At 39.5% G+C, this 19,439-nt stretch overlaps 2 protein-coding genes and 2 pseudogenes across 2 annotated transcripts; 3 read left to right on the top strand and 1 right to left on the bottom strand.

Moving 5' to 3' along the window:
• Nucleotides 1-1,820: 1,820 nt before the first annotated feature.
• Nucleotides 1,821-4,296, top strand: LOC110745455 (L-type lectin-domain containing receptor kinase IX.1 pseudogene; annotated as a pseudogene).
• A 90-nt stretch (nucleotides 4,297-4,386) lies between these two features.
• LOC110773197 (uncharacterized) lies at nucleotides 4,387-5,267 on the bottom strand. Its single transcript, XM_021977702.2, has one exon. It carries the CDS (start codon nucleotides 5,218-5,220, stop codon nucleotides 4,513-4,515), a length of 708 nt encoding a protein of 235 aa, XP_021833394.2. The 5' UTR covers nucleotides 5,221-5,267; the 3' UTR covers nucleotides 4,387-4,512.
• Nucleotides 5,268-8,313: 3,046 nt separating this feature from the next.
• Nucleotides 8,314-10,396, top strand: LOC148295095 (L-type lectin-domain containing receptor kinase IX.1 pseudogene; annotated as a pseudogene).
• Nucleotides 10,397-11,740: 1,344 nt separating this feature from the next.
• Nucleotides 11,741-16,038, top strand: LOC110745457 (L-type lectin-domain containing receptor kinase IX.1-like). The gene is made up of 2 exons (XM_088251568.1): nucleotides 11,741-12,056; nucleotides 14,306-16,038. The coding sequence occupies exons 1-2, from the start codon at nucleotides 11,741-11,743 to the stop codon at nucleotides 16,036-16,038; spliced, it is 2,049 nt and encodes a 682-aa protein (XP_088107694.1).
• The last annotated feature ends 3,401 nt before the right edge of the window (nucleotides 16,039-19,439 follow it).

Raw genomic sequence — 19,439 nt, 5'->3', positions numbered from 1 at the left:
ATTTTTATTTATATCAAAGGGAACGGATGATACTATAAGTTTTTGCTTCAAAACAAAGGGGATGGATAACAATACTTTGTTAAATTATTCACACCGATAAGTAAATCAGTTTCTGCTTCAAAACAAAGGGGGCTGTCTATAAATCTGATTCCAAAAAACTGTCCCAATTGTAGTGTAATAAGACCCAAAACGTAGAACCTTTTAGGTGTTTAATCTAATGGAAATTAATTAGTGAAATTGTTTTTGTAATGCAAATTGTTGAAAGTGGGGAATCAAATACTATTCAATCAATATTTGGTTAACCATATATGCAATCTATGCGCAAACTATATTGCGAGTTTTACAGGGTTTTGGATATTGGAAGAAGTCAGACAAAGATGTGAATTGTCTCTGCATCCAACTCCTCGAAGTTCAGTGCGTTTTCAGATGTCTTCTCAGCAACCAACCAAACAAGAAGCTTGGCTTGCGCTCCATTAATGACACCATTGATTAAACATGTGGGGGGTTATTAATTAAGGAAAATTGATCTAGAAGAAGCTTTAGGTTGGTGCTAATGGTTTTGGCTCTCTGCATTGCACCGATTGCCATATTTTCTTTCTGTAAGTAAAATCCTCTGTTTCTTTCACATTTTTCCAATGTCTTCTCATGTCCACAACGAAACAAATAATACGATTCAGTTATGGTTTTTTCTTTTTTCAATCGTTTCAATTGCTACATTATGAAACCCCAGATTATATATTTGCATATGTTGCGTGAATTATTACTGGAATTCAATTTGATCAAAGAAGTTTTAGGTTGGGGTCCCTCTACAGTTCCATAAAACCCCTTGATCATCCTTTTGTAAACAATTTACAACTAGTGTACCAAAAAGATTAATTTAGTTCTACAAAAAACAATTAAAGCAGCATGACAAACAACACAAACTTGAACAAAATTTGAACCCCGAAAAAACAAAAAACAAAAAAAAAAAAAAATATATATATATATATATATATATATATATATTAGAAATTCTCTTATGCGGACATCCGGACGTTATTATCGTGCGGACGCCATATATTTTGTACTACCCCTCTTTGCTTTCCTACCTATTTACAATAGAATCCGCACGATAATAACATGCGGACATCCGGATAAGTGAATAACTTATATATATATTTAAGCGCTACATGCCAATCAACTACAAAGAAAATACCAGATTGGACGCGTTGCAACTTGCAAGACAACTAGCCCGACTAGACAAAGTTTAAGGGCTGAAAGTCCTTCTCTCCCTTCGGAACACTTTCGCGTAGAGGTCAGTCAACCAGGTCAAAGTCCTCCATCTGAAAATCTTGATTTTAGGTTGGGGTCCCTCTACAGTTCCATAAAACCCCTTGATCCTTTTGTAAACAATTTACAACTAGTGTACCAAAAAGACACAAATTAATTTAGTTCTACAAAAAAAAATTAAAGCAGCATGACAAACAACACAAACTTGGACAAAACTTGAACCCAAAATATATATATATATATATATATATATATATATATATATATATATATATATATATATATAAGCGCTACACGCCAATCAACTACAAAGAAAATACCAGATTGGACGCATTGTAACCTAGTTCTTTCATCACATTCTTTTGACGCGGCACATTAATTTGGAGGCTTGCAATTTGACGAGGCACATTAATTTTTTACTCTGAAAACGTTCCAATCCACTACTTTATTTTATTTTTTCAAAAAATTTCTTGGAAGTTACTTGATTCTTTGAAAAAATAAAGGATTGAACGCGTTCAGAGTCAACCAGGTCCAAGTCCTACTGCTGAAAATTTTGATTTTAATTAGAAGATGAAGTAGTGTGCAGTGCAGTTTATGCTGCATTTTAGATGACAAATATTTCTCCCAACAACAAAAATGGTTGCCAATTATAACTCCGCCACCGCCATCCTCAGACTCCACCCACAAAAGCTTTATCACCTCCTTCTTCTCCTCCTATTAACCCCTTGTGCAACTCCTTTAACCTTCCGCTTCCCCACCTTCCAACAAAGTAACAGAATATTTACCGAGGGAGATGCTGTTATCGGCAACCAATATATTCACCTGAACAAAGAAAACCTGCGTGCTGAATCAAGTACTGGGAGTGTGGGTCGAGCAACGTTCTATGAACCCTTCCTCCTCCGGGAAAATTCCACCGGGAAACTCGCCGATTTCACCACAAGTTTCGCATTCATCATTGATGAGAGAAACATGTCCTTCTATGGGGAGGGCCTCGCTTTTTTCTTAGCCCCTTGGGGTTCCTTACTAAAACGAACACTAGGAAAAGGTAGCAGTCTCGGCCTCCCTGTCAACAGCTCGGTGGAGAACGTTATTGAGCCGAGCAATGACTACCCTTTTGTGGCGGTGGAGTTTGATACCTATCGGAATTCAGGGCCAACGGTGAAGGATCCGGATGGCAATCATGTAGGTATTGACATCAACTGTCTGAAGTCTAATATTACCAGGGCTTGGAATGGTGGTATTGTTGAAGCAAAACTAAATCGTGCTTGGATTAGTTATAATTCAAGCTCGAAAAATCTTAGTGTTGCCTTCACGACTTTCAATGATGATACCCAAGAACAAAAGATCAGTTATCTTAGTTACATGGTTGATCTGAATAAATACTTGCCGGATTGGGTCATTGTTGGCTTCTCAGCTTCAAGTTCAACAGGTGCTGGTTCTGCTCTGCATAACATCATCTCATGGAATTTTACTTCTACTGAACTTGTTGATAATGAAGTTCTAGCTCTTTCTGGCCGAGAAGAAATAATATTTGAAACTCCAGTTCCGTACCCAAGCCCTAGTTCTAAAGTCAAGGCAAGAAAACGCAAGAAACCACTAGCTGTCGTGATCGGTAGTAGTATTGGTGGATTTATCTTGGTTTGTTTCTTAGGTTTGGGCTTGTACAACTCGTGCAAGAAAAAGGCAACAAGAACAACTGATGGAAATCTTAAGTACTTGAGTCAATTTTTCGAAGGGAAATCCCTGAAGAGGTTTCCATACAAGGAGTTGGTATTGGCGACAAGAAATTTTTTTGAGGGAGAAAAGCTTGGGGAGGGAGGATCTGGTGTGGTTTACAAAGGCTACATCACATACTTGAACTCATATGTTGCTGTTAAGAAGATATCAAGGGGACCTAAACATGGGATTGATGAGTATGCACCACAACTACAGAAAATCAGTCGATGTATGCATCGGAATCTAGTGCAACTCATTGGCTGGTGCCATGAAAAAGGAGAACTCCTACTTGTCTATGAGTTCATGCCCAACGGCAGCTTAGATTCTCATTTGCTCAAAGCAGAAAGCTTATTATCTTGGGAGTTAAGGTACAAAATTGTTCAAGGCTTGGCTTCGGGATTGCTCTATCTACATGAACAACCTCTGTTGCACGGGAATATCAAATCAAGCAATGTTGTGGTGGATTCTGATTTCAACGCAAAACTTGGGGATTTCGGGTTTCGCAATGGAAAAGAGCCACAGATGATAACCACAGGCTACATGGCTCCTGAATATATTGACACTAGACAGTTAAGCAAGAAATCAGACGTCTTCAGCTTCGGAATTGTTGCTTTGGAGATTTCCTGCGGAAGAAAGCTCATCGATCCAAAATTTGGAGGTAGTCAAGTCAATATGGTAGAGTGGGTTTGGGAGCTTTATGAAAAAGGTAAAGTCATTGAAGCAGCTGACCCAAAATTGTGTGGAGATTTTGATGAGAAACAAATGGAGTGTTTGTTGATTGTTGGGTTGTGGTGTGCTCATCCAAATTACAATTCCAGACCTTCAATACAGCAAGTGTTTCAAACGCTTAACTATGAAGTCACCACGCCCATTCAACCATCCAAGATGCGAACTACTACTTCTCCTCTTACAATATCAGTTTCAGGTTCGTCTTCTAGTATTGGTTCTGAAAGAGGGCAAGTTGATGACTCTGGCCCTGATTATACCACCAATTGCTCAGAGATCACTGATTCTTCGGCAACAAATTCTCCTCCATCAATTTCGCTCGGCTAAGAAAAAAGCGTGGCTTGTGATAATCTCGAATGCTACGTTGATGAAAATCATGATTATACACGTAGGTTATTAATTAGTAAAAAGTAAAAACTGATCTAGAAGAAGCATTAGGTTGGTGCTAATGGTTTTGGCTCTCTGCATTTCACCGATTGCCATATTTTTTGTCTGTGAGTCAGATCGTCTGTTTCTTTCACACACACGAATGTCTTCTCATGCCACCACCATATGAATAATAAGCTTCAGTTCTGTTTTTTTCAATCATTTCAATTATGAAATCCTTGGTGCTAATGTTGTGTGAAGTACTGGTGAAATTTGATTGGATCATTTCGTAAGCAAATTTACAAGTAGTGAGCCAAAAAGACACAAATTAATTTAGTATTAAAGCAGCAGAACAAACAGCACAAACTTTGACAAACTTTTCACACAAAAAAACCAAAAGAAGAAATTCCAAAATCTAAGACCAAAAACCTGCACTCACACAGAGTCAGGAGAAGCATCCTGAGTCGGCCCTCCTTTTTGTTTCTTGCGCAAGACAAACACATCAGCCTCTTCGTACGCATAATCCGGGTGCAAATCCTGGTGCGGAACTTTCTCAATCACAAAAACCCTCTCACACATTTCCCAGAACAGTTGGTGTGCTTCCGGAGACCTCAGCTGGTACCCGAGCAAAACGACGCCGTCGTCCTTCACCAGCGCTTCCATGGTGGACACGAGCGGGCCCACAGTCTCCTCTATGTAAACGACGTCCGTCGCCACGACGACGTCGTATGGAGGGCTCAGAGACTTGGCCTGATCCGCCGCCTTGTTCCAGTGCACGATGGCGTGCTTGACCGTCTTCCCCAGGACGGGCTTGTTGCGCTTGAGGTTGTGCTTCAGTGCCGGCATGACCGCGGGAATATCGGTGAGGACGATGTCGGTCAAGCCGAGCAGATAGAGACCCATGCCGGCGGCTCCGCAGCCGGCGCCGAGCTCCACGGCTCGCTTGCCGTGGAAGTCGAGGAGGTTGGCGTAGGGGTTTTGGGCATCGCGGCTGGGTGGGGCCCAGCGCTCGGCGAATTTGACGAGGACCAGGGAACACGGCCAGACGGAGGTGCCGACGTGGAGGGAGCCGTTGTCCTGTTGGAGGGAAAGGACGGCGGTTCGAACCGGGAGCTCTATCACTGGTGAGTCGGTGAACTTCATACCTCCCAATTCTCTGGTCCGTAATTGTTTTGTTACTTTGTGTTTTTCTTGTTGCTACTTGCTTGTATTTTGATTTTATTAATGTTAAATTACTTTTTTTCTTCTTTCTATTTTTAACGAAAATAAAACAACATTAACAAATATAATAAATTTGCTTGGAAAATTTTAATATTTGACTCTAATGTAAGTTATTAATTGGCTCGCCAATTTTTTATATAAATCTCTTCTGCGATTATATGTAATAAAATTTGTTTGGTCGTTAACTAGTTATAAATTTAGTAGTATTTTTCTTTTTGAAAGAGGTTCTAAGTTCGAATCTACAAACTTTTGTTATTAGATACAGCACAATATAACTCAAAAGTTGTTTTGCCTTGACCATAGCTGTTTCAATTTCAATGATAAACTCTCTAAAATGACACAAATGCATGAGCTAATTTGTAAGGATGTTTCGTATCTCAAAAAAGAAGAAAATCAAGTAAAATTAGAGTAGGCTTTAGAAGTTGAAAGTTAACGGTGTGCTGTCCATAGGAGAGACTTTAAAGAGGGCTGGCCCAAGCTCAAGGCGAGCAGGGTGGCTGCAGCTTGGGCTTGCTAGAATATTTGGCTCACTCGTTATGATTCATGTGCAAAATGAGTAAGAAAACACAAATAAAATATGGCTAAAAGTCATTTTTAGTCCTGTAATTTACCTCTTTTTATTTTTCGTCCTTGTAGTTTTAATTTGGTTAATCATGTCCGTGTAGTTTCATAATTGTAGCAATTCAAGTCCAAGTTAAGAATTCAGTCAAATTCTTTAATGGGGTTAGGGTATTTCCGTCAACTATTGATTTTGATGTTAGGGTTTATTGATTAATTTATTTAGAGCTAGATTGGGAATGCTTTTATTATTATTTGCTACTTTGGTCACTTTGGAATTTCATTTCAATGACAAATCAATTGCTTGTTTCTTGTTTGCAATTAAAAAAATATTTAAATTTAAGTTTCTAATTTTTTTAACTAAAAATGGACAGAAATACACCTGAAGCCGTGAAAGAAATTGATGGAATTTGTAACTTGTCCTTGAATTGCTACAATTATAAAACTACAGGAGCATAATTGACTAAATTAAAACTACATGAACGGAAAGTGAAAAAGGGATAAACTAACCAAAAGTGACTTTTAGCCATAAAACATACCCTAAAATATGTAGGCGACTCATCATTGCAAGATAGAGAAATAAAAGAACTTAGCCAAAAATACAAGATTGACCAAGGAAAGAAGACCTGGAATACTCATAATTAAAAAACTAATTTGTTATAAACAATAAAATTATCTATTGCATAATGCAAATATTACAATTAAAAAAATGATCTACATGTCAGAGTTATTAAATCAGACCTGTGTTTGGTTTCAATCTAATCAATTCATTATTTACAAGCTCTGACCAGTCACACTGAAAAGAGGTCAAACATGCATGTCAAGGAAAGAGCAACAGAAAAAACCCAAAACTTTCCAAATAATTCTGCAGCAATATCCAAACCAGTTTCTTCTTTGTTGCAGTCCTCCTTCCATCCCAAATGTGGAATTAACCTTTGTTGTAAGTCCTACATGACCGTCTATATTCATCAACTTCACCACGTCAACCACGCAAAAGAAATATTTGAGCAAAGAATATATAGATACAAGAAATTCAGATAGTCACCGTCACCGTGGTCTCCACTCCCATCCCATGCCAACACCACCACCACTCTCTTGAATCTTCAATTCCTTATTTATGTCCGTTGCTCATGTGATATATTCTTGCAAAATGAAGATAAGACCGTTCAATTCTTAGATTGCGAATTTTAGGCCGTTGATCAAGTTGATTTTTGCGTAAATGTTTAGTCGATATTCACAATTTGACATTACAACATAAATAAAAATATACAATATGCAAGTCAAAACAAAATTTGCCAACATTCTTTTCTCAAGACTTAGACCCAACGATACGTCTCAAGTCCTCCGAGGAAAATTATATTTTGATTTGAATTGGTAAACACTGGCTGCTTATATGTAAGCACCTTGGAAAGTTAACTCTGCTTGCAGTCTCTCAGCTAGCAAAGCTTTTTACTAAACTCACTGCCAAAAATTTAGAAATGCTTGTCAATTACTCTAGCTATTGGATCATCACACACCATTCACAAACTCTTGGCCAAATCCTTTTTCTTCTGTTCTGTTTAATAACTGTTGTGAATTATAACCAACTCACTCCCCTTTAGACCTTGTTGTTGATGGACTTTGGACAAGACTCAATGATGGATGAATCTTACACACACACTCAGAAAATAATCAAGCACAAGACACAAGTGTTTATAGAGGTTCAGCAATTTGCCTACATCCTCTTTGGTGATCCCCTTGAGAAATTTCACTAGTGAAGATAGGTTACAACTTTGGTTTACAAATGGAAACCCCCTTAGAACACTACCCTCTCAATCTGTTTCTCTCACACCCTTGCTCAACACCTTGATACACTTGAGAATTCTCTCCTCTTCTTGACTCCCTAGTTCCCAGCTACTTTTCTTCCAACTCTCTCTAACTCTCTTCTTTTATTTCAGACTTGCTCACTCTTTCCTTTAATACATGAGCCTCTAGACTTGAGAGGAGACCCTTGCTTTGTCTCCCACGTTCTGCCCTTGAAACCTGACATAGACCACAGGTTAGGCCAGCCACAAGCTATGTATTGATGGTTACTTGTGTAGCCACCCTATATAGAACCATAGGGTAGCTACACCTTGAAACAAGTCTTCCAATGTCCTTCAATGCTACCTGCAACCTCCCAACTGATTTCCAACGTTCTTCTGACTTAGAAGTGACCCCTAGAGTCCTTGCAAGTAGGTAGGAGGCGATAGCCCTTGAAAATGGAGTCCAAAACTCGAGAAATCAGAAACAGCACGTGCTGGGCGACCGGTCGCATGCACTGAGCGACCGGTCGCTTTTGCACAGATCCTCCAGTCTTCGACTCTGCCGAAAACGACCGGTCGCTAGTCAATCTTAGCTTCAGACTTCGACTCTGCCAGAAACGAACGGTCGCTAATAGCAGGCGACCGGTCGCTAGTCCGAAAGTTTGTATCCTTTATGCGAGCCAATTTTCCAACAATAACCCCTTCAGTAACTCCATTAACCTTTGATTTCCCCATCTTTAGTCCTACTGATATCAACACTATATCTCTGGAGGGAGATGCTAATCTCGACAGACAATTCCTCCGACTCACCAAAAGCTGTTCTCTTGATCAACAGGAGCAAAGCGTCGGTCGAGCCACTTACCACAAACCCTTCCTCCTCCGGGAAACTACTACCGGAAAACTCGCTGATTTCAGCACACATTTCACATTCATCATCCATTCACAAAAAAGTTCCGAATATGGAAATGGACTCACCTTTTTCCTAGCGCCAGATGGGTCCTTACTCAACCGCAAGCTAGGAAAAGGTAGCAATCTTGGCCTCCCCGTGGAACACCTCCCGGGACACATGTCAACGAATCAGTACCCGTTTGTGGCGGTGGAGTTTGATATCTCGCAAAATGGAATCCCAACCATCCAAGATCCCATCTACGATCATGTAGGTATCGATGTTAACTCTCTCAAGTCATCTAAGACCGCGCCTTGGAATGGTAGGGTTTCGGCTGGACAAAAAAATGAAGCTTGGATTAATTACAATTCTAGCTCGAAAATACTTACTGTTGCCTTCACGAGTTTCGTTAACGGTACAAATGGTACCCAACTGCAGAGAACCATCAATTATCTCGATCACATAATTGATCTGAATCAGCACTTGCCGGATAGGGTTATTGTTGGCCTCTCAGCTTCAACGGGGGCTCCGGTTGCTCTACATGGGATCAATTCTTGGAGTTTTAATTCAACTTCTTTGCTTGATGAGAGTGCAAAAGACAACCCTAAGTCACGAAATGACCACATTAATATTGGTCTAGCAGTCGGGTTGGGTGTTGGTGGATGTCTTATATTGGTTGTGGGGTTGGTTTTGTTTTGGAAGAAAGGGGGACTCAGGAAAAGTGAGGAAGAGGCCATAGTTGTTGATGATGAGTTCGAAAAGGGGACTGGCCCAAGGAAGTTTCCATACAATGAATTGGCTCTGGCCACCAGTGATTTTAAAGAGGAAAAGAAGCTTGGAGAAGGAGGGTTTGGTGGGGTTTATAAAGGCTTTATAAAAGATTTGAACTCATATGTTGCTGTTAAGAGGATATCCAAGGGGTCGAAACAAGGGCAGAAGGAGTATACGTCAGAAGTAAGGATCATCAGTCGACTTAGGCATCGAAATTTAGTGCAACTCATTGGTTGGTGCCACGAAAAAGGAGAACTCCTACTTGTTTATGAGTTCATGCCCAACGGCAGCTTAGATTCACATTTGTTCACAGCAAAAAATATGTTAGTTTGGGAGGCAAGATACAGAATTGCTCAAGGCTTGGCCTCTGGGTTGCTCTATTTACATGAAGAATGGGAGCAATGTGTGGTGCACAGGGATATCAAATCCAGCAACATTATGTTGGATTCAAATTTCAATGCGAAAATTTCAATGCAAAACTTGGGGATTTCGGTTTGGCTCGCCTTGTGGATCATGGAGAACAATCACAAACAACGGTTTTGGCTGGAACTATGGGTTACATGGCTCCGGAATGTCTTACCAACGGAAATGCTAGCAAGGAATCCGATGTTTATAGCTTCGGAGTTGTTGCATTAGAGATAGCCTGTGGGAGAAAACCCATCGACCCTCACTTGGAAAGGAGTCAAATCAATATGGTAGAATGGGTTTGGGAGCTTTATGGAAAGGGGAAACTCCTCGAAGCGACTGATGAAGAATTGTGCAAAGATTTTGATGAGAAACAAATGGAATGCTTGATGATAGTTGGGTTGTGGTGTGCATACCCGGATTACAATATGAGGCCTTCAATACATCGAGCAATTCAAGTGCTTAACTTTGAAGCTGCATTGCCCGTTCTCCCGCAAAGGATCCCAGTGGCCACCTATTCTACTCCTCCACCATCACTCCCATTGTTAATGTCTTCTTGTAGCACTACTGGTTTTTGAAATATGTGAAATTGAGTCTTCAGGGTATGCTTATAGCACTAATTCCTCATAAGTTAGACGCATTTTGTACAACAATTAATTCTTATCTATTACAACACTATCCACATTTCCTTTCTTATTGCATTGTTTTCTTAGTGATACAATGGAGCCTTCACGTTACAACTTATACCACCATTATGATCTCAATCCAATGTATCGCGCCGACATGATTTTTCGTTATTGACTTTTATTCTTGAATTTTTTTTAAATGGATACACTTGACGACATTGTTGTATTTAGTTGTAAATATATACTTCTCTGTTGCTTTCAAGACTTGAACCCAGCTAGCTAAGACCTTATCCTTTACCAACACTTTTGTGTTTGGGTATTGGATATATCATATGCAGATCGAATATACTTCCACATCCTCCTAACTATCAAGCCAACTCACTCTAACTCTTGTACTTTCATTCTTTTAGGTGTACCTAACGCTCATTTTGCTTTTCTTTTCTTTTCTTTCTTTAATTAATATTTTTTTACGGTCAAATGATATTTATAGTCTTATTGTTCTTTCGATTTTCACATCTTGTTATTATAATTTTGGTAATTTAGGGCTATACGTAGTTTACTTGAAATCCAATCTTTGTTAAATTTGTCAAAGGGTGTACGGCTTTCTGGCCCAACATGAAATCCACTCTTTACGTTCCTACGTTTAACAAATTTAACTGGTTGGAGTTGACTGCAAGCTTAAATAAATTGCTTGTCTTTGATCACAAAAACTGAAACTACATGAACAAATAAAGTAAAAACTCGATCGCGAAAACCGCTTTCTCCTTTGGAGTCTTTGTTCTGGTGCCATGCCCTTATCTAACTTCATCTTGTAGATGACACTCGCATATGATGGATATACTCTTTCATTTATCAATTCATCCAAGTTGGACGCTTGCCTCTCTTGTGTTCAGTCTATATAAAAGGTACTTCTAGAAAGTTTTAAGTTGGCTCATTAGCAGAGAAACTCTCAAATCTGAATTCTAACCACTTCCAAGCCTTATCAATCCACCAAGACAAAACTTACTAGTCTCTCAAGTCCCCACACCACATGACTCGCCCGCCTACTCTTTATAGCAGTGCAAGCTTCCCGCCAACCAATACCACACAAAACATACAAAGCAATAAATTCACAAGCAAATTTAGACCATGTGACCAAGCTCCCTCTTGAATGTTGGTGCACTATTATAATAAATTGAAAATGACCGAAAATATTTGAGAGAGAAAAAGAAGAAGAAGAAGAAGAAGAAATACAAGAGTAAGCGTCGAATAGGTCTCATCAAGACCTCCTCAAACTAGATTTTTCTTGATTTGAATCGGTAAGCAAAGGACTTCTGATCAAAGCACTTTGAAAATAAACTCTACAGCCTCTGCTCTATATTATATCACAATTTGATCTGTAAGCTTACCCAAAAACGAAAAACAAATTAGAAATGGTTTTCCTTCTTCTGCTTTTGTTTCAGTTAGCCCCTTGTGTGACATCATTAGACTTCAATTTCCCCACCTTCCCAAATGGAAAAAACACCATATCTCTGGAGGGAGATGCTCACATCGATGGAGAATTCCTCCTACTCACCAAAAGTGCTGTTGACGACGTAAAGAAACAAAGCGTGGGCCGAGCCACCTACAGTCAACCATTCCTCCTCCACGACAACGCCACAGGAAAGCTTGCAGACTTCACCACAAATTTCACATTCGTCATCAACTCCCGAGGCAAAACGCCATATGCTGACAGACTGGCGTTCTTCATAGCTGTTGCATTCCTAAAAGGACACAAATTAATGTGCAAACAACCAATTAAAAATACCCGCAAGTGCACGAATCTAATGAAGTATAGATTATGTAAGTACGGGGTCGATCCCACGAAGAACTTGTCGGTTTCCTATAAGTTCTAATTTGAGTACGTAAAGAACACTAATTTTACACAACACACAAACACAATACAAATTGGAAACTAAAAATGAAGTAAGGAAGATAAAAGAAATGAAACAACACAAGAAAACAAAGAAAAACACAAACAGCACTTTCTATCACCCTTTTATCACCTATTTATCACCCATAAACAGTGCTGTGAACAGTGAAAAATCTCGTTTTTGGGCAGAGTTGTTTTCTCTGTTTTTCAGTTTCGACCTCTGTCCAGTTTTTGACCTATAACTTTCCAACCGTTTATCCAAAATTCACGTTCTTTATACGGTTAGAATCAGCACAGAAAATTCAAGAACACAACGCGGACCAAAAGTCCAAAACAATTACGGAAACAAACAAAATTCAGTGACAAAGACACAAAACGTGTCAAACACGCAACTCACACACACATTGGGGGGGGTTTTTGATTTGGTTCAAGTGACCTATTTCTATTGCATGAAAGTAAATGGACTTTGAATTTAAATGTGAATGGCAGAGATGAATTATCAAAATGTGAAATTAAAATGTAACAAACACTAGGGTTTCGGAATCCACCCTAAACAATTCTACCCATGTTCATGGATACTCAAGTGATGAACTCTAAATGTATTGATGAAGATGTTCGCAATCAAGACCATGGGTCGTGGCTCAAGACGCATTGATTCTCTCTAATATACGTAAAGTGCATGGTTCGTGCTACAATACTTGTGCCCTCCTCATAACCGAACCTAGGTATGGTTCGTACTTCGATTCGATTGCAAGGAAAACCCATTAAGTTCAAAGAGAATATGAACATCACAAGAACCCTAATAGCATGGTGTTTACATTAGGTATTCAAGAAACCAATTCACATGGATGGTTCTTACTCCATCCATCTATTGCTTAGGAAAACATGAAGATACACATAATCCCAACAACCTCAAGAAGCATGCTTTCAAAGGTAATCAATCAAGGAAAACACACATCAAGGATAGATTAATTTGGTGAATTGGAATTCATCAATTGTTGTCAAGAAACCAATTCACATGATGCTCACTTAAACAAGTTCAATCATTTGTTGCTAATTAGAAATTGTGTTCTTGGTTATCTTACACAACTTCTCAACTTTAGCTACATGCATACAACCTAAGGTGATTAAGCAAAGGAAGCAAACACATATCATAAAATTCAATTAGTGAATGGGGTTCATCAACAACATCTAGAAATTCATACACTCAAGCATCAAAACAATAAGGTAATCATGTTTAGGGCTTCAACCTAAGCCCTAGCTATGGAGTTTAGTTGCTCATACTTATTCCAAATACAAACTCGAAATATAACTAGAAGGAGTTTACAGATTTGGAAATGATGAAAGCTTGAAGTCTTCAATGGTGGAAGTCTTCTCCTTTCTTCCTTGGCTGCACCTCCTTCTCCTTCCTTGCTCTTAGCTCCCCAAAAGCTGCTCTCAAGTTGTGTAGAATGTGGAATAGCCCGATTTCCCACGATCAAAAGGCTCCCAATATCAGATTGCAATTTTGACTTCTCCTCCCTCTCTCCTCCTTTCCAGCTTTTACCTTTTAATATAAAACTACCACCTTTGATAAAGCCTTAGCCCATTGTCCCCTTGCCATGATGGAGCTTTGACTTCACAAAGATGCCAAAAGCTCAGAAAATATCTATTTTACAAATGTAATTCCTTGTTACCAAGAGTTATGGTAACAAGAAGTTAAGATGACACAAGGGAGGTAAAAGCTGGCCAAATCCGGATTTCCAGAACTGTGGTAACATGATGGATTGGTTGGATAGGCAATACTTGTCCAATGGAGCTCAAATTTGGATATGTTGTAGTTAACATCCATTGGAACAAGTCTCATGAAGATCATGACCTCATCCGAGCACCAGAGCATGTTGATCCCAGGCCAAGAAGTTGACCTACGAAAATGAACAAAAACAGAATTTATAACTAATAATGCACTTTTAGCTCATTTTCATCCCAACCAAGGCAAAATCTAAGAAAACACAAAAAGGAAGTAAAAAGCTATAAAATGTCAAGAACTAACTCAAAATAGTGGGTGAATAACATGAAAAATCATGTGTAAAAATGAACCGAACAGTAGCGCCAAAAGGGTCCTTACTCAACGGCACTTTAGGCAGAGGAGGCAGTCTAGGCCTTGCAGTGGAAAACCCGCAAAACAGCACATCAAAAAATCAGTACCCCTTTGTAGCAGTAGAGTTTGACATCTATCATAATGAAGTCACCTCTATCCAAGATCCCGAAGGAGATCATGTCGGGGTTGACATCAACACTGTCAAGTCTAAGATGACCAAACCTTGGAATGGAAGTATTGCAGAGGGTCGAGTGAATAGTGCTAGCATTAGTTACGATTCTACATCAAATGGTCTTAATGTGGTTTTCACTAGTTATGTGAATGGTGTCCAAGTGATGAGTTATATTGATTGCATGGTTCATCTGAATGAGATTTTGCAAGGTTGGGTGATTGTTGGGTTCTCTGCTGCAACAGATGCTACTACCACTCTGCACCAGATCAACTCATGGAGCTTCCATTCAACTCAACGGTTTGATGAAAAATCAAAGAACACCACACCAAAGTCTGGAAATGGCATCAATATTGGACTAGTGCTTGGGTTGGGTATTGGTGGACTTGTTGTCTTGGGTGGTGGGTTGGGTTTGGTTTGGTTCATCTGTTGGAAGAAGAGAGGGGAAAGTAGTGATGAAGATGTTACGGTGAATGACTCGATTGATGAGGAATTCGAAAACGGGACAGGCCCCAAAAAGTTCTCGTACAGAAAATTGGCTCAATCAACGCACAATTTTGATGAGGGACAGAAGCTTGGAGAGGGAGGATTTGGTGGAGTTTACAGAGGCTATATAACAGAACTGAACTTAAATGTTGCGGTAAAGAGGATATCAAGTGGGTCGAGACAGGGGTTGAAGGAGTATGCAGCTGAAGTAAGGATCATTAGTCGACTTAGACATCGGAATCTTGTGCAACTGATTGGTTGGTGCCACGAAAGAAAAGAACTCCTACTTGTTTATGAGTTCATGTCCAACGGCAGCTTAGATTCCCATTTGTTCAAAGCAAAGAGCTTGTTAGCTTGGGACGCAAGATACAGAATTGCTCAAGGCTTGGCATCCGGGTTGTTCTATCTCCATGAGGAATGGGAACAATGTGTGCTGCACAGGGATGTCAAATCCAGCAATATCATGTTAGATTCAAATTTCAACGCAAAACTTGGGGACTTTGGATTAGCTCGACTCGTGGACCACGGAAAACAATCACAAACTACTGTTCTTGCTGGAACCATGGGCTACATGGCTCCCGAATGTATGACCACCGGAAAAGCTAGCAAGGAAACAGATGTTTACAGTTTTGGAGTTGTTGCTTTGGAGATAGCTTGTGGGAGAAAACCCATTGATCCCGAGTTCAGGAGCAGTCAAATCACTATGGTGGCGTGGGTTTGGGAGCTTTATGGTGAAGGGAGAGTCATTGAAGCAGCTGACCCAAAACTCTGTGGAGATTTTGAGAAGAGGCAAATGGAGTGCTTGTTGATTGTTGGGTTGTGGTGTGCTCATCCAGATTACAAGATCAGGCCTTCGATACAACAAACAATTCAAGTGCTTAACTTCGAAGTTCCATTGCCTATTCTCCCGTCAAAGATGCCGGTGGCTAGCTACTTTTCTCCTCCGCTATCATTTTCAATATTGTCTGGTAGTACTGATTTAGAAGGAGGTCCAGGTTATGGCTACAACACCAATTCCTCACAGTTCACCACATCTTCTGCATCGAATTCTTCTCCATCAGCATCACTTTTGTACTCAAAATAATTTTAATTTTAATTGTTGTTTTATAATAATGTACAAACTTTTTTGTAATTTAATTTTATATTTGAATAGTACATACAATTGGGTAGGCTTTCAGTTCTGAATTCTAAATCCATTTACATCCCCAAGCACTTCAATGAGTTCAATCCATCTTTCCATCCAAACTTTATCAAACTATTAACTCACAAAATTTCTATCCAACATGCAATAATTATCAGACTTATTGGCTTTGGCCCGTCAACCTCACAAACAGGACTAAGCAATAAATATAAGATAAAAAATTAAATTCTTCCATTAAATGGAGAAATTATAGAAAAGTACGGTATCACCACGTCCCGTAGTAATACTTCTATTCAAAATTTGCCATTTGTATTATTTTTATAAGAAATTAAACTATTGTTCCAGTTGGATTTGAAACTCCAATTTTACCCTTCACAACAAAATTTAAAAAATTGTTAGAAAAACAGAGAATATGAATACAACCCCTACCATCGCATTGACACCTTCCTCTCTGTCTTTCCGATGTGCATTCAAATGTCTCAGTAAATTAGTAATTTCAATTTGATAATGATTAAAGCCTCTTTGTTTGAATATGGACCCATTTGCAATGATTAGAGATCTTGCAGGTGCTTTCATTGGTTCAAGAGAAGTTGCAGTTTCAGGGAGAAAGACGAAGGGCCGGCGGAGTGACCAAATTCGTAATAATATCTTCATGTCTAACACATACAACGTGATCGAAAGACTTGCTACTATGGGTTTGATGCTTGCAGGACTGGACAAATTGCTATGTACCTGATTAACAAATTGAAATGGGATTTGGGTGTTCTTCACGGTATTGTTTGTTGAAGAAAGGAGCTTGCTTGGCACAATTGGGGAGAAGGGCAATGATGGGAGGTGATCTAATTGCAAAAATAAAGAAACAGAGGAATGACGGCAGCCATGGGAGGCAGAGCGAAGGCACATCAGTGAGATTGAGGGCGACCGATTGTTGCTGGAACATTTTCTCTTCTATTTCTTTTAATTTTTTTTAATTTGAAGGGTAAAATTGGAGTTTCAAATACAGCTGGAACAAAAAGTTTAATTTCTTATAAAAAATAATACACATGGTAAATTTTGAATGGAAGTATCATCAGCCTAACATGATAATACCGTATTATTCTACAATTTCTACACTAAACGGGGATAACACTATTTTGCTATCCTGACAAATAACGTTATGACACACATAATAACACTTTTACGTGACATAACACTATTGATCGGGAATAATAAATCAATAATATCATGTCGTAACTAAGTTTTTTGTAACATCCCACATCGACCAACAGAGAGGAGGTGATGTGTCTTATATGTACATGCCCACCTCCATCTAGCACGAGGTCTTTTGGGAGCTCATTGGCTTCGGAGTCATGGGAACTCCAAAGTTAAGCGAGTTGGGGCTAGAGCAATCCCAGGATGGGTGACTCACTGGAAAGTTGCTCATGAGCTCCCATAAACAAAACCGCGAGGGCAGAGAGAGAGGCCCAAAGCGATCAATATCGTGCTACGGCAGAGCCGATCCCGGGATGTGACAATTTGGTATCAGAGCCACTCTGCCATGTGGTGCGAGTGTGCCGACGAGGACATCGGGTCCCTAAGGGGGGTGGATTGTAACATCCCACATCGACCAACGAAGAGGGGGTGATGTGCCTAATATGTACATTCCCACCTTCATCTAGCACGAGGCCTTTTAGGAGCTCACTGGCTTCAGAGTCATGGGATGGGTGACCCATTGGGAAGTTGCTCGTGAGCTCCCAGAAACAAAACCGTGAGGGCAGAGAGGGGGGGCCCAAAGCAGACGATATCATGCTACAGCGGAGCGATCCTGGATGTGATATTTTTCTCCATTATTTCACTCTCAAGACACCGTGGTCTCTTCTCCCATCCCGTCATTACCATTCTATTGAATCTTGATCCACTATTTTATTCAAACAATGAATAGCATGTTGAACGAATCAAGAAAATAAAAATACCATACAAGGTAAAGCTGCAAATAAAAATATATAAGATGATATGTCAAATTTTAAAAAGTCAATAAAAGAAGAGTGAAATCAACCAATGTCTCAAGTCTTCCAACGAAAAATGTTCTCATTTGAATTGGTAAATTAATTAACTATGCGCCACACATATGCTCTCTACTTGAAAATTTGCTTTGCAGTCTTCTCTAGTTTTGACAATTGATGCAAGCCTACAAAGGTAGCTTTCACTAGCTCTCTCCAGCCCATTTGGTTCGCGGATTGAATTTCGTAGGAATGAAATTCACATGTTTAATCCCACTAGATGAAAATGGAAGATGTTCATTCCCATGTTTGGGAACGTTGGGAAATGAGGACTAGGAAATATCATTTTTCTCTCATTTTCATGTTTATTTTGTGCAATAATAGGAATGAAAAGTTGTTCAATTTTCCAACCATACCCTTAATTTATTTATAAAAAAATCAAAAAATATTAATACCAAGAGTTTAAGGGTCAAAAGTGATATTCCACATGAGAAACCTTAGCCCCCTCTCTCTCTCAGAAAAAACACTCTCATAGCCGTTTTCACTTTGAGGGGGGAGGAAGTCACTGTTCTTCCTCCCCTCTCCCCTCTTATCTTCCTTCATTCTCCTCTCCCCTCATTCTCAAAGACAAAAGGCTTCCCCTATTTGTCTTCGTTTTATTATGATTTTCCTCCAACCATCACAGGCGGTTGCGTCAAGGCGTCGGATATCCACCTGTGTTTTATTATGAAATCTCCCCCTATATGGGAAGTTCTTCATACCCATGAGTTAGGTATCGCATTCCCAAAAATGCGTTTACCAAACATAAGAACGCAATTTCATACCAATTCTCAAAGTTCTTGAATGAAATGTATGTCAATACCTCTGGGATTATTGGGATCATCACCGCGGAGCACAGGTTTGGCATCCCATCACAGCGAATTGTCTCAAAAACCAACACCAACCTAAATCGAACTGTTGGTTCGATGAAGCGACAACATCGCTTGTCTGATGTAGTGGTTCAACGTCAATTTTGAGATTTGCTCCTCCGAATAGTTTGTCATTGAGTAATGACGTAATCATCGGTTTGGCTTGGTTCGGTTGCCCATCCCTATTAGTTATTTACTTGCAAAAACCTACAGGTGAAATGGGTGAACCCAAATATGCACATGCTTTTGACCCTACCCATGCACGTGCAGCTCACGTCATCTTTCGTTCCTCCATTTAACAATAAAAACATATTAAAGTTAATTGCAACTTTGAATAAACTACGAGTCTTTGTCAAAAAAACTAGAATTATTATGACAACAATGGTCGAAATTTGGGGAAACTAGCTACATTGGCATATATATGGTTTTTATTAATGTTTCCTTAAAATCGTTCTAG

This window comes from Prunus avium, chromosome 4 (genome assembly GCF_965620075.1).
Source record: "Prunus avium chromosome 4, drPruAviu1.hap1.1, whole genome shotgun sequence".
NCBI lineage: Eukaryota > Viridiplantae > Streptophyta > Magnoliopsida > Rosales > Rosaceae > Prunus > Prunus avium.
This window is presented reverse-complemented; position numbering and strand designations above follow the sequence as displayed.